This window comes from Lissotriton vulgaris, chromosome 2_1, assembly GCF_964263255.1.
Source record: "Lissotriton vulgaris chromosome 2_1, aLisVul1.2, whole genome shotgun sequence".
NCBI classification, from domain to species: Eukaryota; Metazoa; Chordata; class Amphibia; order Caudata; family Salamandridae; genus Lissotriton; species Lissotriton vulgaris.
In genome coordinates, this window is record NC_141687.1 from 1,704,710,467 (window position 1) to 1,704,734,187 (window position 23,721).

Below are 23,721 nucleotides of genomic sequence, written 5' to 3' on the forward strand. Positions count from 1 at the left end.
AGCTTTGGATCGAGATTGAATGCGTGCATTGTGGCTCCGGAGGCCTATTCAGGGATTTCATCGGAGTACTGGTATACTTATGCTGGCAATGTGTCGGGGGCAGGAGTTCTGGCCCCTGGTCACATTTGGGCGCAGACGGGCTTACTTTTGGCTCACCCAATGCGGGCTTGGAGTGGCATCTGTTTTTATGGGTAGGGGAGTTTAGCACTAGAACGCCAACTCCTGCTCCACCGGAAGTGCGTCAGGCCAATTCTCCCTCCACTCAAACGAGAAATCTCGTGGTGGACCGGGGAGAATTGCCCTTAGAGTGACAGCTGGTGAGGAAACCGTATTTTAAAAATGTGCAGTATTTTAAAAACTAATTATCAGTTTTAAAAGCAGTGCATATGACGCAAAGAAATGTGCAGGATGATGAAACTCTTAATCAGTCACCTTATTTACAAGAGTATCCTGGGGAGAAAAAAAAAATAAAAAATAAATAGGGAACAGCACACAAATAACTCCACTAGATTAGAAGGATGTTGAAACGTTGTTTCTGTTTCTGCATTGGGCACAGCATGACGGAGTGCAGAGGGGAGGGGGGGGAGGTGGTAGGGGGGAGACATACCACAAAAATGGACAACTTTTCCAAGGCAATTACATTATGAGAAAAAAAGAAAAAAAAACACATTATATATTTTATTCTTTACACACTACCTACAGGCTGTGACTAGTAGTTTTAGTTAAGACCATGGTTCCATAGGAACAGATGACTTGCCTATGTCTTTGGCGCCGTTTGACGAATCTGCACAAAATGTTCCCCAAAATGTGCCCTGGTAAATCTTGAGCATGGAAAATTCCGGGGTGATACATCAAGAGGGGTCTTAGAAAAAGGGGGAGCAATGATTGTGCATTTCTCAGGTTAATTCCCATAGACTCTTCAGACATGCCTGCAGATCTAACTGCTGGACGGAATTGGACTGCCGATTGTGCAGGTTACTTGATGTAAATCCATTCAGGAGTGTAGTGTAGTTCTTATATTCCCAATAGACTATGCACATTGGAATAACATATCCTATAGATTTGACATAGGACTTAGGTCTTCTAGGTCTCTATCGAATATATTAGACTTAATTATGAGTGCCAGTTATCTCAGAGGTCACTAGAAACTATAGAATAAACAAGGGATTAGTTTCTGACAACCGCATAAACAACAACTTTGTCTCCAAGAATAAAAATGATCTTCAGTCGTGGAAACAATAGATCGATATTTTACTCAGTCAATCGTGCATGCTTCGTTTCATCAGAGGTGCAGAGAAACAGACTAGCGTTTTCAATAAAAGTGTTTACTGAACAGTCTTCTTTCTCAAGCAAGTAAAGTGAACTGCTACAATCTTAATACTGGTTGCAAAGTATAATGCGTACAGTAAGAAGAGTATTCTAAAATACTGTAAAAGCACTGTATGGTTCCTAGAACATAAATAAATACATACATAAATAACAAAGCTTAAAGTACTCAACTGGTGCTTCTAAAATACGCCTACCCCAATGTACCTAACCCAAGTCTAGAACGAGGGAAGTAGTAAGTAAGGGTAGCATAGGTTTAGCTTTTCTTTGCCAAGAACCTAACCAAGATTTTAGGGTCTAATCAGCTCCGTACCTTGGTTTTAGAATGAAGGAGGTCTGGTATCTCTGTCTCTGACTCGATTTACTAACACCGCGCTAGGGGAGTTTGGAAACGCTGGAGCTGGATTCTCAGCGAGAGAAAGGACAGCTTCTCTGTCAGTGCGTCAGCTGGAGGGTCGGCTTCCTTCGGCACTTGCTGTAGCTGATCCGAACCAACGTGTGTTTGCTAGGGCAAGTATAGGCATATTTATACCTTGAATGCCTAGTTTGATGTAAAGTCAGACATAATAACGCCTAAGAGCCCCAAGGGAATGGAAGTTCTCTGAAAACGCCATGATTTCTAGGACAAATCAATATTAAAGTAAGGGGCTGTCCCCGACTGCTGAAGCAGAGTTTTCCAAGAAATCATTGTGGCTTTTTGGAACTAGGTCTAAATATAAGTATGCTTTCTATGCCTATATAAGGGCAATGTGAATTATAGCAATATAAGGGCATGAATCGGTAAATTAAGCTTGGATTCTAAAATGGTACACAACACCCACTCCACTTTATTATGTTCGATATTACTAAATTCTCAGCATTTTTAAACATATCTAAAGCATGATGTGTAAAAATCCCTCTCAAAATACATAAAATGCATTCGAAATGGCTGTACACGAAAGATGAGCAGTTGTGCTGTACGCATTTTAAAAATCAAGATTTTCATTTAAAGCATGTAGTGTGACATTGAAAATGCTCATCAGAATGAGTCATGAAGTGAACATTTAAGAAATGGCTATTCAATACATAAGAAAAGTCGAGACCATTCAATGTCATAATATATAAACTGTTCCGGTTGTGGACAAGATCAAATATTAACATTTGGAAATGTTTCAAAGAATTCTTGTTCTCTAAGAATAGTTCTACTTTAAGCAGATTACTTTGTGACCCAAAAAAAAAAAAAGAAATTGGGGAAAAAAGTCAAATCGCAAAAAGATAGATTTCCTAAAGTTTTGTTTTGAAAAGTGAAGGTCGAATACAGAGTCCCATAGAACGCTACGTGCCAACTTCAAAAGTTATTCTTATTGTTTGGAGAATACATTAAATCTAATCTGGCAAAGAAATAGTCTACCACAGTATGAGAAAGTTGGACCACTTCATGAAGTAAACGGATAGCACAAAATGTGAAGCATCAGCGTTAGCCGCATTAGCAATGTTCGGAGATGGAGATGGTACCTGTGTGCCTGTTGATCCACGTATCTCACCGTCAGTAGATTGAGTCTGTGAGATCTCAATTAATGCAGTCATCAGGATTGGTAGCCACTGGGGACAACATGATGCATGGGCAGTTACTGAACCAAGCAAGGTATCAACATCCATTGGCAGTACTGATGGAAGTGTTAGATAGACTTCCAACACGCATTCTTCTCCACAAAGCAGGCATTGTAGAACAGGTAAGATGCAATCTTGCCAGATTGGTCGGAATGATATGAACCACGTGGTATTCAGGTCTCTTAGACGAGCCAGGCCCAGAATCTGTATCATGCGCTCACGACACTTCATTGCAAGGAGAGTGTTCTCGATGGTAATCTGGGGGTCGTTGCTGACCGGACTTTCCATATCGGAGCAGAAGGAACAAGTTGAGTATTCCTGCTACGAGTCCCAAAATGAGAGGCAGGCCGCCGAACAGAGTTCACGAAGTTTGGAAAAATGCAGAGGACTGCTTCAAAGGGTGCTAACAGTCTCGAAAAAACTGTCTTAAATACATGTACAATACCACTGGTATCAGACAGGTTTAAGCTACGACCTAACATTTCTACGAAATGTATTAGACAGTTTGTGGATAAAAGGGCATGCATCTCTGCAGAGGACCTTGCAACTTGTAGTTCATACGTCTTTGGACGAGGTCAGTGGCACAGTTTTTTGTAAAAGAATGGCTTTTATTCTGTTTAAAGTATCAATTTGAATAGAAGAGATGGTCAGTGAAAACCATAACAGCGACTCCCCGTATGTCTTAGCTTTAGGAAACAATACTTGCATACAAGTGACCCTGGCTAACACAGTTACGAGAAAGGCTATTCCTGGCATCATTCCACAACAGCTGTGATCATTCAACATTATACAGCTCCTGTCAGAAAGCAGCCTAAAAATTGGATCTATCACTGTTGCTGGAGAACCCTGCAGGTGGCAGGATAAGTTATTCGAAAAACCTTCACAGGTTCCATGTAAATTAATACCCTGGCATAAAAGTGTACCGCTTAGTGCACTCTTACATTGTGTACCACTAAGAAATACTTCTTTTCCCCCACTCCAACGTTTGTGTGTGTATGGTAATTCCCAGGTTGACTATGTATTCCTTACCCAACCTTTCATACACTGCCACTGGTATAGGTTTTAAACAGTATTGAAAATTGTGACAGGCAGAGTGATTATCCAGTGTATTATCCATTCTGTTGCACGTTTTTTTTCTGAAACAGTTAATGGTAATCTTTCCAGTTTTTCAATGCTCAGCACCGTATAGTCTGCTCCTCTGTGCCAAAGTGATTGGTTTATCTGTGAGGTTAAATACAGAAAATAATGACGTGGCGTTGGTTAGACGCCATGGCACATATCCTGAATGAAGATTTAGCAACGTCCAGCCTAAAAGCATTATAGAACGTAATTGAGACTGCCCATGCTGTAGCATGAGCAAGTCCTGTTCCATTATGTCAATGACAGGATACTATGCTGTCCAAAGAATACATTCTGGATGACAGGGTTGTTAACCCATCATCAACTACAGAGAGTGCTTACTCTAAATTAATACGATCAATTTCTTGTATTCTTTCTGCAGTCTCTGCCTGTCACTGTCCAAACTTCATTATAAATGGCATATATACCTGCGTATATACCTGCCTATATGAAACTTTTAGGACGTCGATTCGCAGGACCTAGTAAGAAGTCCCTTAAATCAACGCCATCTTTAAGTAAAGATAAGTGGTTTAACCTCTAAGTTTAGATTTTTGTAGCCACTCCAGGCACAGTTTTCCTACACTGTATGTTGTTACTATCCCTGGATGTTGTCTCTGGACAGATCTTGGATCTGGCCTAGTTACTGTAAACCCTTGTGTCTTGTTCAGGAATCTATCTTGACAGTTATTTATGTCGGTGGGCCAGATCAACCATTTTTTCCAATCAGGGTCAGGTCTGTTTTTAAGTAAAATAGTTTTTACGTCTACACCTCCTTCTGAAGTGTTTTGACTATCCGGTGTAGGTATGGACGGTTTGTTCAAATCTTATCTTGGCCAGGCCAAGGCAGGATGTCTGTTGAACAGTGTCGTTTAAAAACATTTGTTCAGGGCTAATACAGGATCGAACTAAAGCTTCTATTCCCTGCCAGTCTTTTGAGCCCCAGTTTGTTTCTATGTTGTCACTCCAAAAGTCAAAACCTAACGAGGACAGCTGGGCATAAAAGGCTGCTGAATAAATTAGCTTTGTATTGGTCAACATACTTTTCATTCCAGTCTTAACATTTTTAAAGTAAAACGTTTCCGGATTTGTGGTATTAAAACCTGAGAAGTATGGAAATTTATCATACAATGTTTTTGAGCTACCCTTTGGTGGCGTTTGACCATGTTCCCATTGATTGAAAATATAAACATTTCTAGGGTTTGCAGATTTGTGCACAGAATTAGGACCATAGTGATTATAACAATACATTTGTGCATAATCTGATGAATCGTCTAAGTATTCATGTTTTGTGAATTTTGCAGACATCTATAAATCTAACATCATATTATTAACAGTCTATAAGTCCCAATTATCAGAAAACATGCTGGGTGAAACAAAGTCACTCAAGGAAACCTTAAATTGATGTGGAATCTTCAACAGCTCTGCAGGACCATAGATATCATAATCATTTCTATCCCATGCTATACCACCAGGAATAGGAACAGCTGTGATGTTCACTGATGTCAAGTCTTTGTTCATGAGGAGATGAATTGTGTGGCTTTAGGAGCAAGTTGATGTTCTTACTTGTGGTGTCCATTTTACTACATCTTCTATTTATCAGCATTTCCAAAGTTAATACCATGATTAGCCAAAGTAGGAGGGAAAGTATGCCAAGCACAATCCAAAGTTCCACCCATGGTAAAACCACATAAGTTTTTTCAAATTGCTGATAGAGTTCAGTTACTTGATCTTTAAAAGTGGTTTGCTGGCATAGTTTCAGGCTCACTGGGATCCTCAGACAATGTAATAAAGTTGATGAAATAGCTGGAGGCAGTTCTGTCAATAATTGGAAATGCATCATGATTTTTTGAAATCACTGGGGCTACCGGATCCTTTGTCATGTTAGTGTGGTCAGATGCTACATCATTGTAGACAGGAGTTTCTTGACAAACTTATTTGGGTCTCAAGAGGCACAAGTTCCATTGCTTTATTGCTTAGTCCTTTGTTTTGTGCTGCAGAGTCTTCAAATGTTATTAGTCTCTCAGTCTGAAACCTCTTGGATAGTAGCAAGATTTGGTCTTCTGCTACATCGTTGTAGTCCACTGGGCCTACTACTTATTAATTGGCCACATGTGGTTTGACTAGGTCGATGGATACAAACCTGTTCTCTTTTCTTCCAGCAAGGGGCGGCAGTAACACTGTTCTTGATCCGTGGATTGCTAGTACAGGTACTGCTTTTCTGTAAGAAGGCCCAAATTCCTTCTTATCCGCGATCTTTTCTCAGTCTAGATTCCCAATCTTTGGAATCCAGACAGGCCTTGCTGGGACTGGTGGTTCTCCTTCAGTGGTAGTTGGGTTCTGTATTGTGCTGCTTTGACTTCTCCTTTTCTCATTTAAGTCCTGCAAAACAGCCTAACAGTCTTTGATATCAAAGGGTTTTTGTTCCACCACTGAAGTGTGACGATCGAGATCCTGGACAAGCATTCTGGTACCAAAGAGGATTTCATATGAGTGATTCCACCCAGAGAATTTCTTGGCAGATTTAAACTACGTTGGACACTTATTAAAGGTTTGACCCACCCAAGCCTAATACCCTAGCTGTTATAGATTGCTTTATGTCCCGGTTTTTCTTTCCACTACAGAATTTCCCTCAGGATGGAATGGACTCTAATACCGCAATGCAACGCCCAGATTGGCCATGGCCACTTTGTAAGCTTTGGAGCTAAAGGCAGGACCCTGAACAGAATTTAGCGTGCCGACTGCATATGTGCCGATAAAGACTGGCAAATCCTTAACAGTTCGGGCGTCAGCCGAGCGCGGAGGCCACATCCAAATGAATCTGTCCTAGTAGTTGTGGGACCGCATTCGTCCATAGTAACGTCTGCGTGTAGAAAGCCTAATGCTGTCGAACAATGGGGTCTGTAAATGTGTTGTTGCTAATATATCGGTTTGCATTGAACGCAAAATATTTGTGTGTTTTTGATTCCAATTAGTTGTTTTAAAATGAGGTTTGATTAATTCGTAGAGAGGTTTAACACTTTCTGCGTAGTTTAGAATGCATGTTCTTCCAAAATTCAGTAAACCTAGAATTGAATAAGTTTCAGCATTTTTGGAGGTTGGAGCACCGCACACTTCTCTAAAAAGTTGGCTGCCAGGCTTTTGCCTTCACTTGATAACTCTTATCCCAAGAATAGGACGTTGAGGTGGGCAATTCTTGATTTCTTAAAGTTACATTTATACCCTTCAGAGGAGAATCCAAGTATAATGGTATTCACTCTGTTCAAGTGCCTGTCTAAGTCATAGTCTGTTAGATAGATGTCATTGACATAAGATAATGCCTCATCATCATATGTTTGTAGTAACTGTCACTGGCTGAAAATAACCCCGGACTATTATTGAATCCCTGGGGGAGACGACAGAAGTGATTCTGTGTCCCCATGATTGAGAAAGCAGTCAAGTTCCTGCTTTCAGGTGCAATGTTTTGACAGAAGAAATAGTTAGAAATATCTAATTTAGTTTTATATTTTTTGCGCACGATGTTATTCATCAGTGCTGCACTGTGTGCATTTTGTACTGTGTGCATTTTGTACTGCAAAGGTTTTGCAACAAGAGTTTAAATGTCTGTAGTCCAAAACGAGACTATGTGTATTGTCTGGTTTGGAGACAGGAAACAAAGGTTTGTTCATGGACGAGGTGCATGTTTCAATCACCCCTTGGTAATTCAAGTTGATCTAAGATCTCCTTGACCGGTTCTTTAGCTTCTTGCTTAACTGGATACTGCCTCTGTGCAAAAGGTTGAGTTTTAACTGGATTTTATGGTGAGGGTAATCCTCATCCTATCCAACATGATTTTTTATATATTGCTGGAGCCTGGGCTGCAGCCCATTTTCTGGCACAGGTGTATTTTAAGTGAATTGGAATATGGTGGGAGAAGGCTGGCATAATTAGGTCTTCGCCGTGTGGGCACTCCCTGACAAATTTTGGTGGCCAGTCTTTTTTGGCTAGACGAATGTCATAACCCTTGGAGAGTTTTTCCCAAAAGAGTGCTCTAACTTTCCTAGTTATGTGCCCCTCCATCCAGAGCGTTACTTCATATAACTTATGGGGTACACTAACCCTGGTGTCGGCAGTTTCAACTTGAATGTACTCATTCAAGTCCACTGTCTTCAGATGATCCTTCAAGATCTTGCGAGCTATGGTGACTTCTGCTGCGCTGTCCAGCATTGTCTGGGCCCACTCCCGTTCTGGAGTTGTGTCCTCAAGATGCTCGGCATGTCTGATTTTTAGACCCGCTACCTTCTTTTTGGTGAATTGGGTTTTCATATTTTTTGGAATGTGTTGATCGTCTTTGGACTTAGTGTTCTTCCTTGTGTTTTGACTGCCCTCTTTCCGATTTATGTGAGGAAGTCTGAAAGGTACGAGAGGAACGTGCATGAGTATCTTGATATCTATCAGGTTTTCTCAGATTATTCTTGTTCCTGAGGTTATACCTCTTTTCAGAGGGCTCCTTTTGAGGAGACCTCCCTTGGCACTGAGAGCGCTTCTCATTAGAAGTTTGTTTAGTATTTTCCCACTTCTATTTCGGAGTAGTCAAGAGTGTTATTGATAAAGACCATTACAGGACTGTTAGTAGGAGCTTTACTGGTTTCCCACCCAAACTATCTCTTCCTAGTTCTTTGTAGGATTTTTCAATTATTCTGGCCAGTTCATATGGTTGCTCAATTATATCAATTTCCTGGCGGATCGCCAAGGATGCTGCTTCACCTTTAATATTAGCTATTATAGCTGAGACCTGTTTGAAATCTTTCAGTAATTTCATACCCAGATTTAAAGTAGGCTCTGCCCCGTATTCATTTTGAATCTGTTTCAGGACGTCTGTTATCACCGCCATAGGAACACCATGTGTTTTTCTGTACATTGCAGCAAAGATTGTACCCAAAGTGTCGCAGTCCTTCAGGTGTGGTGCGATCCCCATTGGTAAACAGATTGTTAAAATTGTGTTTCTCATGAGGTGTACTGTCAGGAAATAATGCCTCGATTTGAGTCATTTCTTGAGCTATCCCGAATGGAATTTGTTCCCTTTTTGTGGGCAATTTACCAATGACTGATTGTATAGTCTGTGGTGTGATTTTATTTGTGTTCCCCTGGTGAGGGGTGTGTTGTGGAATCCTTATTGGAAGTTGGACTGTTAGAGTCTGCATGACCTATTGAACCAATTGTCTATGTATTTTTATTAGTTTTAGTTGAAATAATAGTTCCACACCCGACATTTCTTCAATGTCAGGGTGTGGTGTATAGCTGGCTAGTACCGGCCATGTAGCTCCTGGTCTACCTAGTGGACCGAGCCTGGTAGTGATTTTGAGGTTATAGGGCGCCTTTAAACCAGAGCTGATGCTTTTGGTAAGTTAGTGGAATTTCAATGTCCTTGAAAGGAACGTATTCCGTTGTATTATCCTCTACTTTGTAGAAGTGAAACACATGCAATACTGCATTTGCTTCAGGGAAGACTATCCATGAATAGAATAACTGCCTGCAGATATTAGTGTGCCTACATGACAAAAGTTACCCTACCACCTCTTGATGATAGGCCATTTGTTATAAGATTTATAGTGATGGTTTTCCTTAAGTTTTCCGGGATGATTATAGCATCCGGGTCATTTTCTTGGAAACCTGTAACGTCTAAACCCGGTTGGGTTGTAGACGCTGCAGTTCCACTGGCCCCAGGATTATCCTAGTCGGCCATTTTGTTGAAAGTTTTGCAGAGCAAGTTTCAAGGAGACAAAGATAAGGTGCACAATATTTTGGAACACTGTATCCTTCAACGTTCAATGTTGAATCAAACCAAAAATGAATACATGGGATTTTCGTCCTACTCAGTAATGGCAGATATTTTATCCTTTTACCCTCTCCAGACGTCTATTGGACTATTTTACAGGAAAAAAGGGGTCTCTGTGAAAAGCATAACTGAGTTACTCCATTATCTAGCGTTAAATTCGTGCCTTACCAAAAGATGAGCGCCATGTAGTGTAGTTCCTATATTCTCAATAGGCTCTGCGCATTGGAATAACATATCCTATAGATTTGACGTAAGACTTATGTCTACTAGGTCTCTATCGAATATATTAGACTTAATTGTGAGTGCCAGCTAGCTCAGAGGTCACTAGAAACTCTTGAATAAACAAGGGATTAGTTTCTGACAACCGCATTACCATGACAACTTTGTTGCCCCAAGAATAAAACTGATCTTCAGAGTTGCGGAAACAATAGATAGATATTTTACTCAGTCAATCGTGTATGCTTAGTTTCATCAGAGGTGCAGAGAAATAGAGACAGCGTTTTCAATAAAAGGGTTTATTGAACAGTCTTCTTTCTCAAGCAAGTAAAGTAAACTGCTACAATCGTAATACTGGTTGCAAAGTATAATGTGTACAGTAAGAAGATTATAAAATAATACTGTAAAAGCATTGTATGGTTCATAGACCATAGATAAATACATATATAAATAACAAAGGCTAAAAGTACTCAACTGGTGCTTCTAAAATACGCCTTGCCCAATGTACCTAACCTAAGTCTAGTATGATCGAAGAAGTAAGTAAGGGTAGCATAGGTTTAGTTTTTCTTTGCCAAGAATCTAACCAAGGTTTCTTAGGGTCTAATCAGCACCGTACATTGGTTTTAGAATGGAGGTCTGCTATCTCTGTCTCAGACTCTATTTCCTAACACCCCGCGAGGGGAGCTTAGAAACACTTGAGCTGGATTCTCAGGGAGAGTAAGAACAGCTTCTCTGCCAGTGCATCAGCTGGAGGGTCGGCTTCCTTCGGCACTTGCTGTAGCAAGGCTGCGTCGGGAAAGTAGATAGTTTAGCTGCTCCGAACCACCAGGTGTTTATTAGTGCAAGGGTAGGCATATTTATACCTTGAAGGTGCCTAGTTTGACGTAAACCTTGAAGGTGCCTAGTTTGACGTAAAGTCGGATATAATAAAGTCAAAGAACCCCAAGGGAATGGTAGTTCTTCGAAAACTCCATGATTTCTAGAACAAATCAATATTCAAGTAAGGGGCTGTCCCTGACTGCTGAAGCAGAGTTTTCCAAGAAATCGTTGGGGCTTTTTGGAACTAGTTGAAGTTGCCATGCCTGTATTGGACTGGATGGGTTATGTCTAAATATGGGTATGATTTGTATGCCTGTATAAGGGCAATGTGAATTATAGCTATAAAAGGGCATAAAGCGGTAAATTACGCTTGGATTCTAAAATGCTACACAACAGGAGTTTGTAAGATAATAAAGGAAATCCAAAAGTTTTATATCTGAGATTGTTAAGTCTTCGATAATGACACGCTCGTGCACGGAGAACTGCAGAGCTTCAACCAGGAAGTGTTGGTAGCCATCTTGGGACTCTGCTTCAATAGAGTTTACAAAAAATATGGACAGGGAAGCAATACCCTGACCCTCAAGCCTTGGTCTTAAGGGAAAAATATACATATTTTCAGCGAAATTTGCACCAAAAATGAAATGGTAAAAAAAATAGAATTAGTGTTCAGTCTTCTGAGGCCCCCCTGCGGTCCCCATCGTGCACACTGGGTGTGCTGGCTAGGACCAGGGCACCCAGCACATGGTTTTGCCCTGCGGGATGGGGTCTCCGGGGCTGAAATCAGCCTAGGATGGGGGTCTGCACAACTATTCAAATCTGACCTGGCCTCTTATGCATGCACTCAGACTCATGCACTCATTCAGACCCACTATGACTAGAACTCCTGAGTACATGCCTTCCACTACTTGAAATACAGCAGGATGCCCAGGTCCAAAATTATTCTGAAAAGTCAACTTTATAGTCCAATGGCGACGAGTGAGTTACTGGCTCAATATACTGGACATCTAATTTATGACACAATAACTTGGTTTAATTCTCAAAGTTCCAGAAATCTTGGAAGTATTGAAACATGCCATCACCTTAATTCCTAAGATCCTGAACAAATGAAGGACAACTTTTGCTCAATCCGTTTGGTTCATCACATGCCAAACTCAACTTTTATTGGGGCGATTGAAGCTTGTGCAAATGTTAAAAAAAATAAAAAGCCCTTCAAGAACACCACTGAAACAAAGATTGATGCACATCCCACGGCCATCTACATGGTCCACATGGGCCTTTATCCTGGACCTGCGAATTAAAGCAAAGAGAGCATTGTATTGGTTTATAGCCATTTTCACATCCTTCACAACTAATGCTTTGTAGTCTTTCATGAGCCTCACCTGAATGAACAGTCTTCAAGGATTCAGCCAGAAAAATCAGTTAAACGGCATGAGTTGTTGAAATATGACCAACTCCCAAGGTGACACGTTCCTCTGCTTTCAGTGGTGATCTGGGAACAGATTAGTCTTGCATCCCTTGGGTTCTGTCCCAGCTATTGGTCATAGTTACTTTTGTTATCAGTCATGTCCTGAGAAATGCAGCTTTGAATGGTATGACTGGATAACTTTGTCCGCCATAGAGGCGGCTTGCAATGTTCACACCTAGTGGCTCCAAATTAGGATACCTTCACCCAATTGTTGATTTCCCAACAGCATCATTATGCACAATTATGACAATGGGCTTAGCTTCTCTGGCAAAACTTTCAGAAGGCCAGATCATTTACAATTAAATTGTTGGGAGAACAGAAACCAGACTGCCAGCCTAGTGCAAACATTCATGTAGTGAGGTCTCCCAGTTACAGAATGCAGTAGATCCTTCACTCGAAATGAGACAAAAATTATTTGTAAATTTGAAAGGTGTATATGGCCAGCTTCTACAAGTAGCATAAGTCTAGCAGCAAAGTGAACAAAGGACGAATGATGCACAAGTTCTCTTTCTTGTAAGGTCAACAAATTGAAACCAAACCCACTGTATATCAGGTCACCAACCCCTCCTCCCACAACTTGACTGCAGGATCCCACAGAGAACGTACTTTGCCCAGTTTAAATTTTCATGTAAGGCGGAGCAACAAACTTCCCCAACACATGCTGCTTACCATCAGATATCTTACTGTGTAAATTACAGAGCAGGGGTAGGCAGGCGTTAAAGGTGATCTGGCTGAACAGACAACAGCTTTGCAAGTACAACTTTGAGAACCCTCAGTTCACATACTGTCTGCCACTAGGCTTTTCCAATGGATTGCATCCAGGGTGTCCCACAACACTATACAAAGCGCTTGGTTTGTTTTCATGGAGGGAAGTCTGGTGTTTTTAAAAATGATAGTTTTGTCATCTTGCCCATATAACCAAACTGGTCCATACTAAAATGTATATGTTTAACTGAACGGCAGATAACTACATCCCCTTTGCATGGAATATAGACCCCAAATGCCCCGAATGCATTTTAAAATCCAATTTTTTATGAAGCTACATAGTCTTTTCACCATTTGGAACGTCACCAAATCAAATTCTCTGTAGTAAGAAATGGCTAGTCACGTTACACCGAGCCCAACGGCAAATTAATGTATTTAATTATTAATGTATGAAGGCATGGCATCCTTCATCACTACACAAATTCAGAACACCTACAGAGGTAAAAGACACTCATCTAGGTAGCTTTTCAGGAAGAGAATGACTTGCTTAGTCCGATGCATTAGCAACACCCGCCAATATAAAAAAAAAAAAAAAAAAAAAAAAGTAACACGAGACTGGTTATAAAAAAAAACCCATTAAAAAACACACCAATACTTTAATTGGAGCTAGTGAAGCAATGCAAGGAAAACTTACTTCAGGACATACAATGAGTGAACTTTGAGGTGAGTCTTCAGTTCTTTCAGTTTTTGGCTAGTTCTTTAAATCAGCAGGTACTGGTAAACCAAAAGGACCTGTACCTCACACCAGTACCTCTCAGCAGGGTGCAATACCACCAATGCAATACCATCAATGGGAGAGAACCATAATTCACTGCGCGGATCCACTGATCCGCGCCGCCAAGAAAACTGCATTCAAGGACCGGCTGGACAACGCACACAACTGCAAGGAACTCTTCAACATCGTGAAAGAGCTATCCAACCCCAGCGCAGGAAACAATGACATCACCCCATCGCAAGACCTCTGCAACTCCCTCGCTTCATACTTCCACAACAAGATCGCGGACACACACAACAGCTTCAACAACCAACCAACGCACACCAAGACCGAACAACCACCCCCCACCACCACCCTCCACGCCTGGACCCCGATCAGCACCGAAGACACCATCCGCACGATGAACTCCATCCACTCCGGATCACCGACCGACCCCTGCCCTCACCACGTCTTCAACAATGCCGACGCTGTCATCGCACCCCACCTGCGAGACATCATCAACACATCCTTCGACACCGCCACCTTCCCTGAGAGCTGGAAGCACGCCGAACTCAGCGCTCTACTCAAGAAACCCACAGCGGACCCCACCGAACGCAAGAATTACCGCCCCATCTCGCTCCTCCCGTTTCCAGCCAAAGTCATCGAGAAGACCGTCAACAAGCAGATGGCCGCCTTCCTCGAGACGAATGGATCCCTCGACCCCTCACAGTCTGGCTTCCGAGCCAATCACAGCACCGAGACCGCCCTCATCGCCGCCACCGATGACATCCGAGCCCTGATGGACAACGGAGAAACAGCGGCCCTCATCCTCCTAGACCTCTCCGCGGCATTCGACACTGTCTGCCACCGCACCCTAGTACAGCGCCTCAGCAACGTCGGAATCCAGGACAAGGTGCTGGAATGGATCATCTCCTTCCTCGACGGAAGAACACAGAGTCCGCCTACCACCGTACAAGTCAGAGGCCACCGAAGTCATCTGCGGCGTCCCTCAAGGATCCTCACTGAGCCCCACCCTCTTCAACGTCTACATGAGCCCCCTCGCGGCCATCGCACGCCAACACAACCTCAGCATAATCTCCTACGCCGACGACACCCAGCTGATCCTCTCCCTGACCAACGACCCCGCCGCCGCCAGAGCCAACCTGCACGAAGGGATGAAAGAGGTAGCCGAGTGGATGACGACCAGCCGCCTGAAACTGAACTCAGACAAGACGGAGGTCCTCATCCTGGGCTCTTCACCCTCCGCCTGGGACGACTCCTGGTGGCCTCCCGCCCTGGGCACCGCACCCAAACCGACAGACCATGCACGCAACCTGGGCTTCATCCTGGACTCCTCCCTCTCCATGACCAGGCAAGTCAACAACGTCTCCTCGGCGTGCTTCAACATCCTACGGAAGATCTTCTGGTGGATCCCCACCGAGACCAGGCAGACCGTCACCCAGGCCCTCGTCACTAGCCGACTGGACTACGGCAACGCCCTCTACGCCGGTACCACCGCCAAGCTCCAGAAGAGACTCCAGCGGATCCAGAACGCCTCAGCCAGACTCATCCTCGACATCCCACGAACCAGCCACATCTCCGGACATCTGAGAGACCTTCACTGGCTCCCCGTCAACAAAAGAATCACCTTCCGCCTCCTCACCCACGCACACAAAGCCCTACAAGATCAAGGCCCGAGCTACCTCAACAGCCGAATCAACTTCTACGCTCCCAAACGCCACCTCCGATCAGCCAACCACGCCCTCGCCGCCGTCCCCCGCATCCGAAGAGCGACTACAGGAGGAAGGTCCTTCTCCTACCTGGCCGCCAAGACCTGGAACTCCCTCCCGACCGACCTGCGCCTGACCCAAGACCACCTCTCCTTCAGGAAGAAGCTGAAGACCTGGCTGTTCGAGCAGTAGCGGCACCCCCCCCACCCCCAGCGCCTTGAGACCCTACGGGTATGTAGTGCGCTCTATAAATGTCATTGATTGATTGATTGATTGATTGTAGTGAACATACACTGTAGAATAGCAAGTACCTGTATATGTGTTCTTCAATGTCATGCGGTATAGCAGAGTCAACGGAATACCATTCATCCGCTTCCAAATTCCATCATTTAAGAATTCTCCAATTAAGCATTAAACACATACCCATACTAAGTTGTTGTTGGTTGCATTTTCTGAATTGAACGGGTCTTCAAAGATCTTGGGATCTCCACTGAATACAGCCAATGAAGCATTTTCACAGTCTTCGATGTCCAGCAGATTTCCTGTGGCAGCTATTTGGAGAAAAAGGAAAAATTAAAACAAAACAAGTCCAATACCTCGAGGAAGGAAGCATTGCATTTTACATCCATGAATGAATAAACATCTTATTTTGATGGCCCTAAGAGACCATAACACTATGGATGATAAAAATTATAACCAGGGTCTAACTGGGACAACCAATAGGTCCGGGAACCAAAATAAAAGTGGCCCCCATTAGCTAACCAGATCGCTAAAAAGTAGCTCGCATTTCCAAATGAGGGCTGTTTCGCATTTGTAAAGATACTATAGAAGTATTTTGCAATGCTTGTTGTAATATCCGGGAAATCAACAGGAAAAAATAAATAAAGTCAACCTAGACCTAAAACAAAAAAAAAAACAAAAAAAAGGTAAGTCTTTCAGACCAGCCCATCAGGTGCTGCCTACCTGCCCTTTGGGCCAGTCCGACACAGATTGTAGCTATATAAAAAGGATTTAGAAGTGTCAAAAGACGTGGCCACTCCACATACCCATTTTACTTCCAAAGTAAAACACAACAGGCATGGGGAATGGAAGTGTGTACTGGCTGTTACCATACGGACAGGGAAGTTCTGGTGTAATTGTAAACAAGGTGTTTCAATCAGGGATTTGTGAAGCGCACTACTCACCCTGGAGGGTCTCAAGACGTGGGGGGGAAGGCGTGGGGAGGGTAGTTCCGAATCAGCAAAGGAACAGGGTCTGGAGGCTCTTCCTAAAGGTGTGCAGAGTGGGTTAACATCTGATGTACAGCGGGAGTTCGTCCAGGTTTGACACAATATAGGAGTAGGCTCTTCCACCCATTCTGGCTCGGTGGAGGCACAAGGTTTTGGAAAGGGTGAGGTCGGCAGAGCAGAGGTTTCTCTTGGGTGCGTGGAAAGAGACTTTCATTGAAATATTGGGGTCTGGTGACGTGGAGAGATTTGTAGGTGTGACTGAGTAGCTTGAAGGTTACTCTTCTCGCCGAGGCGCCAGTGGAAGACTTGTAGGTGCTGCGTGATGTGTTCATGTCGTGGGATGCCGAGAAAGAGCCTGGCAGTGGTGTGCTGGATGGTGTGGAATTTCCAGAGCAGTTAGGTTTCAGCTGCTTGGGGGCCATGTTACAGAGCAAGTCCAAGTTGCGGAATAATGCTACCAAATAAAATTCACGGAAGGTTATAAGATTGAGATACGTTTTATGATCTTGCTGGTCACATTAGAGAAGTCATGAGCAGTGAGTTTGGGTTACATGGAGGGAACACATCAGCTTTTTGCCTGAGTATTGGGGCAGGGAATAACTAAAACAGACTTTTCTCTGCCATTTTCTAGTGAAACATTTTATAGTTTTAATAAACTCATGTGAACTTTAGTATTAAATCGATTTTACTGGCAGAACACAAGGCATGGCAATACAGGACAGCGTCGCCTACAACCCAGCAGGCCAGCAAACACCTAGTCAGTTCAAGATAGCGCGACATTGAAGTAAAAGCATACTTAAACCGGTATTTAACATCACAGGTCACCTACAACCCAGACAGGGCCGGCCGCAATTATAGAAAGGAAGGAACCTGTAAGCCGATCCCACTACAGATGGATAGCTGCAAAGCCAAATGTGCTGTAAAGCTTGTGAGCAATAATGAGCCAAAAGCCTGTAACAAATAATGTAGTGTTCATGATTCTACATTTGAGAAAAGAAAAAACGGAATAAAAAGGAGTCTACTCCCAAAACCCACCCCCTCCCAGTGAGCAAGCAATGAAGAAAAAGAAAGGGAACCAGCCTGTAGGCACTCTTAAATGCGGAACTGCGCTGTGTCCGAAGGGGTCTGGAAGTCCAGCGGGGGACCACCCCACCTGGCGGCTACACTGTCCTCAGGAATCAAAATCCGAAGATAACTAGGAGAGGACAGTTCACGGAATTCAGTGGAAAGGATGGATATAGAGGGGGCCCAGATCTTGGCATAGTCTGTGCTGTTGCCCAATGTAGCTATTGATAGTTTCTCCATGCACAAGAGATACCATAGTTGATGCACCATTGTGTGTGCTCTGCAATCTGGTCCGATTTCCACCCCACCAGTATCACATGATGCGCGGCATTCAGCACTAGCGCCATCTGTATCTAGTAGAGCGCAGGGGAAAGGTCAGCGCATTGGGCAACCACAAGTGTGTAAGCTGGAAGCCTGGGAATGGTGGTATTGAAGGCCTTGTCAATGTTAAGTATTCTCTACTAATATCTTGTGAGCTTTGGGCAGTTCCATAACAAGTGGAGGCGGGTACTAGGGCCACCGCAGCCACACCAACAGTGGCCATCACACTGAGAGTGCCACTTGGATAGGCGGGCTGGGTTATAGTACCAGTAGGATGCACGTTTAAAAACAGTTTCAGCGTGACCCATGGAATGTGCTCTGTGGTGAGACCTAATAAAAATATCCAGTGTGCGTCCCAAAGCCTCTGTCCAACCATGCGGGCCTTCCTGGTGCCTTGGGTGAGGAAGGAGTAGATTTCAGTAATAAACCTGTGATCATCCTTACTGATGAGCCATTTCTTGAACGGCTGCATCGGTCTAATAACCAGGGGTCACGTTGTGGCACCAGACACCCAGTGCGTCATTTGTGAATGTGAAAAGAGCCGGAGAGGCCATAGTCCCCCTGCAGCTCTTTGAAGGGGATGAGACCTTGGATGCAAAAAGATGCCCGAAGCGCTTGAAACCCCCCTCCAAACAACGCGAAGCAACCTTTTTGTCCATCCCAGGTGGGAAGTCAGGATTGGAAAAGATCGGGGTCATTGGAGAGGGGAATGTAATCAGGTTAGCCCTTGCAGAAACCTTGTCCCAAACAAGGAAAGTGGGTGGGTAACTGTTGAGGAGTAAAACCCACAGGCGCGTGCAGGTTTCAGCAACCAGGCCTCTCGCCAGATGTAGTGGCCCGCCACCATCTGGTCCATGAAGACCCAGTATTTCGGTCATAGGACGGTTCCATTCCACAAGGTACCGTACCAATGAGGCTTGGAAGTAGCGTATAATGTTAGATAGGGCAAGGCCGCCCTCTTTCTTAGGGCGTAGTAACAAAGTCCTCTGCAGCCGAGGAGAGATCGGGCTCCACACAAAGCGCTCAATCGCAGTCTGGATGTCGCAGAGCAAGTGTGGCGGGGGCTCCAAGGGAAGCGTCTGAAAGATACAAGGCCAACGGCAGAACGTTCATTTTCACAGCAGCCAAACCCCCTAACCACATCAAAGGTAGGAGCTGCCAGCGGGCTAGATCCTCACAGATGCGAGAGAGGAGAGTTGTATAGTTAACGTCTGCTGTTTTAGCTATGCTTTTGTGGAGGACCAACCCAAAGTAAATACGGTCTGTCAATCGAAGGCGAAGCAGGCCTGTAAGGCATCAACTGTTAGTTGCGCAGCAGTAAGATAGAGTACTTGAGACTTCTGCATGTTTATTTTCAAAGCCAGAGACTTGGCTGAAGGCCTGAAGATCATCCACAATACCTGGTAATGAGAACAGGGCGTGAGCCACCGAGAAGATGACGTCAATCGGCATGAAGGCTAATGAGATGGTGATCTTGCCCAAACGGGACACCCTGTGCCATTGGGCAAAGGGCTCCAATATATATATATATATATATATATATAATTTGTTTTTGGTGCTTCTTGTTCAACACCAATCCTTCTGGTTCGTTGTGTGATGGAGTCAAGCTACGCATATTGGAGCACCAACGTGCTATCATGAATAAGGACTTCAACTATCCCGTAGCGAAACACTTTGCCCTGAAGCACAATAGCAATAGAGAACTTTGGCAATATTTTGCGTTAGACCACATACCAGTGGACCCAAGGGGTGGAGACAGGTTGCGGAGATTAAGAAGGCTTGAATCCCGCTACATAATAGACCTCCAGACAAAGGCCCCTTTAGGATTGAACAGGAATGAGGAATTAACATCTCATTTGGGAAAAGCATAGACTCTGTAAATAATGTCGAATGAGAATTACTATACCCCGTGAGCAATGCCGATCCACGGCTTAATAACACCCACAACACAGCAAAGGGCAACTCAAACTAAAACGATACATAATGTAAATAATTTCAGGAATTGTGCATTTAAGTCGCCTGAAATCAATGTATGAAAGTATAATTGTACTTCATTCACAATGCCTTTTTATGTGATCCTTAAATGTTAAGTAACAGTAATATACTATGTAATATTGTTTCTCACGGGGCTTAACGTCAGTCCTCTTTCTACACACATGCCAAAAATGTGACGAAGAGCTTTTAAACTTGCTTCCTTCCGTGTCAATGGTAGACACTGACGAAGGAAAACCGAAACGCGGTCTGCTGAGTGTTTCTAATTAAAAACCAACTTGAACACTTCCCCTGCGAGTGCCGGATTTTCTTTCTGCTAATAACGAGAGAAACTCGGAGCTGCAATAATTATATATATATATATATATATATATATATATATATATATATATATATATATATATATATAGCGAAAAGCAGAGAAGAGAGGGCAGCCCTGCCTTGTCCCCCTCCCTACCGCAAAGCTGTCAGAGCAAGTTGTTGACCCCGCACAGCTGCTGAAGGAGCGCTGTAGATGCTCACTACATATCACCAAAACCTGGCCCGCAATCCAAAGTGCTCGAGTGGGAAATAAATATGGCCAATGCACGTGGTCGAAAGTCTTTTCTGCGTCGACAGCTAGCAGTAGAGCTTCTTCTTTAGACCGTTGCACCTTATCGACTGGGCCCGGGGCCTTAAGGGACTTCAACCAGGCAATAGCAGAGATCACCTCCTCCAATCGTATGGTGGTCTCTAGGCCTCAGTCTCGCTGGGCAGGAGACGAGTGACCGCTGCACCTTGAAAGTACTCATTGGTATCGGAGTAGAGGGGTCCGTGGAATAATGGGTTTTGTAAAAAGATCAGAAGGCCGCCACTATTCCAGCATCATCCGTAACCGCTGACCAGTTCCCACCTTGTAATGCCTAGATAGCCTGCGATGCACGCTGGCTACGAAGGCAATGGGCCAACATGCAGCCCCCTTTATAACAGCGGCTGGGGTACTGAGGAAGTGGTCCAGGCGGGAATAGGTATTATGGGCCACCGATTAGTATGATTAGTCACGCACGTCAGGGTGTTAGTAGTGCCAGGCCTCTGATTCCTGCTTCGTGCAGCCAATCGCCACCAAGAAGGCTCCCGCACCCCAGACCGCAAGCCAGAACAGTCCAGCCCAGCATCCATCACCAAGTTGAGGTCGCCACTCACCACCACCACCATAGAAAGTGGTGTATGAAGAATGTCAGCAGGAATTTCTCAAGGCATTCATTTGGGGAGTAGATGGACGCTACAATAAAGTGATGAGACCCCCATTCGGAAGCACAAAGCTAGTTTGCACCCTTTGATCCCAGCGATGGTTCCACCACCAAACCCCTGAAGCACTTGGAGAGCAGAATAGCTCCCCTGCAGTTTTGGTCCTCTGGGGATAGTAAACTGGGTAGGGTAAGCGACTATGGCGCATGCAGTGTGTGTCGCTATGAAGTAGGTGTGTTTCCTGAAGACAAATATCACCTCCAGAGTGTTCAAGCATTGGACAGGACCGCATTTTGCTTGGTGGGGTTGTGAAGACCGAGCGTTGAAGCCAACTACCTTTATTTCCAACTATGAAAGACGGACCTACCATTGCTACCGTGAAGGCCACGGGAGGTGCGCTGAGGGGCAGAGCGTAAAGGGGGGCCACTGGGGAGGAGGAAAGCGGGCATAGCTGGACAAAAAGTATGTGCAAAGAAAAGAAAAAATGCTCACGGGTGGAGAAAAGTAGAAAGCAACCCCTTGAACAACAGAATATTAACTACATCAAGCCCAAGAAGTCCAACCCAAAGAAGGTCAGTAACAGTCTGGGTCCACCAAGGGAGCTAGCCCGCTCCCATCCAGAGAAGGGGTTGGCGACTAACTCCAATCTGGGCTACAATAGTCCAGGAGCGGCACCCTCTGGCACCATCAGAGAGAACCATAATGGGATAAAGTCGCCTCACAAACAAGCAGGGGACGAGTGCACTGGGCTGGTGTATAAAGGAGAGAAATACCCTCCCTTTTTTTTACCATAGTCTCAGTATCCAGCTTGTGGGTAGCAGAGAGCCTTCCCACCATCTGCCATTGCCCGGACACGGTGCCAGGTCGATCAGAGGGCCTGTCCTGATTAGGGGATAGCAGCCCCAAGACTGCCTTGGCCTCTCGCAGCGCACTAAGCGGTCTCAGCTTGCCTTTGTATTTGAAAATGATGCGAAAGGGATGTCCCCAGGCATAAGCAATCCTTTTCTCCCTCAGGTGGAGGGTGACTGGACGCAATTCCAGCCGTTTGATCAATGTGACAGCCGCTAGGTCCTGGTAAAGCGTTGGGGAGTGACCACTGACTGCAAGGGATTAGATTCTCGTGCTTCCCGCAGAATGAGCTCTTTTAGCTGAAAATCGTGGAAGCAAGGCAATATTGTAGTGTAGTTCCTATATTCCCAAAGGGCTCTGTGCATTGGAATAATATAAACAGCAGTGTAGACGTAGGACTGAGGTCGACTAGGTCTCTACTGACTATATTAGACTTAATTAGTTTCGCCAGCTAGCTCAGAGGTCACTAGAAACTTTCTCGAATGTTCAGGAAAGAGTTAACTCTCCGGATTAGACAAGGAATTAGCTTCTGACAACTCTACAAACATGACAACTTTGCTCCCTCAGAATAGAGTGCATCTCTAGAGTCGTGTGAAAACAATAGGCAGCTATTTCACTCAATCGTGCATACTTAGTTTCACCAGAGTGCAGAGAAATAGAGACGGGCGTTTTCAATAAAAAGAGGTTAATTTATTGAGCAGTCTTCTTTCTCATGCAAGAGAAATTAATTGCCACAATTGCAATACTTATTATGAAGTAAAGTGCGTACAGTAAAAGTAGTATTACGAAATACTGTAAAAGCATAAATACGGTTTCTTAGCCATATGATACTTTAAAATAGATAAAATATATACCTACATAAAACCATTGACTAACGTACTCAACTGGTGCTTCTAACTACGCCTACCCCGATGTACCTGACCTAAGCCTAACACTTGGGAAGGAGTAAGTAGCAGTTTAAGTTAAGTTGGTTAAGATTGTTTTTGCCAAGGATCTGATTCAAGAATTCTCTTTAAGGGTTTAGTCAGCTCCGTACCTTAGTAATATAATGTGAGAGGTCTGGTATCTCTTCAGGACACGATCTCCCAGCAACCCGCAAGGGTGACTCAGGAACACCGGAGCTGGATTTTCTCTGCGTGAGAAAAAGTAGCTTCTCCAGCGCATCAAAGGGGAGGGGCGGCTTTCGTGGGCTCTCGCATCAGCTGGGATCTCGGGCAAGTAGATAGCCGCTCTGCTCCAAACCACTGTGTGTTTGCTTAAGGCAACTGTTGGTATTTTATACCTGAAAGGTGCCAGGTTTGACATAAGGTTGGACATAAGACGTCACTAAGAACCAACAGTTCTTGCTGAACTCCAGGAGTTCTTGTTCAAAACAAAAGCAGGGGAGGAATTTCACGGGCTGCTGGAGGCTTTGTTTGTTTAAAGAACACGTTGTGCTTTCTAGGAGTTGATGGAAGTAGCCGTGCTGTGCTTTGGACTGCATGGGCTATTACTGAATA

The 23,721-nt window shown here is 44.2% G+C and overlaps 1 protein-coding gene across 1 annotated transcript in view; it reads right to left on the reverse strand.

The window, feature by feature from the left end:
* LDLRAP1 (low density lipoprotein receptor adaptor protein 1) overlaps window positions 1-23,721 on the reverse strand; it is a 331,488-nt gene that overhangs the window by 48,223 nt on the left and 259,544 nt on the right. Inside the window, exon 7 of the mRNA XM_086957685.1 lies at window positions 15,963-16,090. Within this exon, the coding sequence (XP_086813811.1) occupies window positions 15,963-16,090 (128 nt within the window). The remainder of the gene's footprint in view (window positions 1-15,962; window positions 16,091-23,721) is intronic.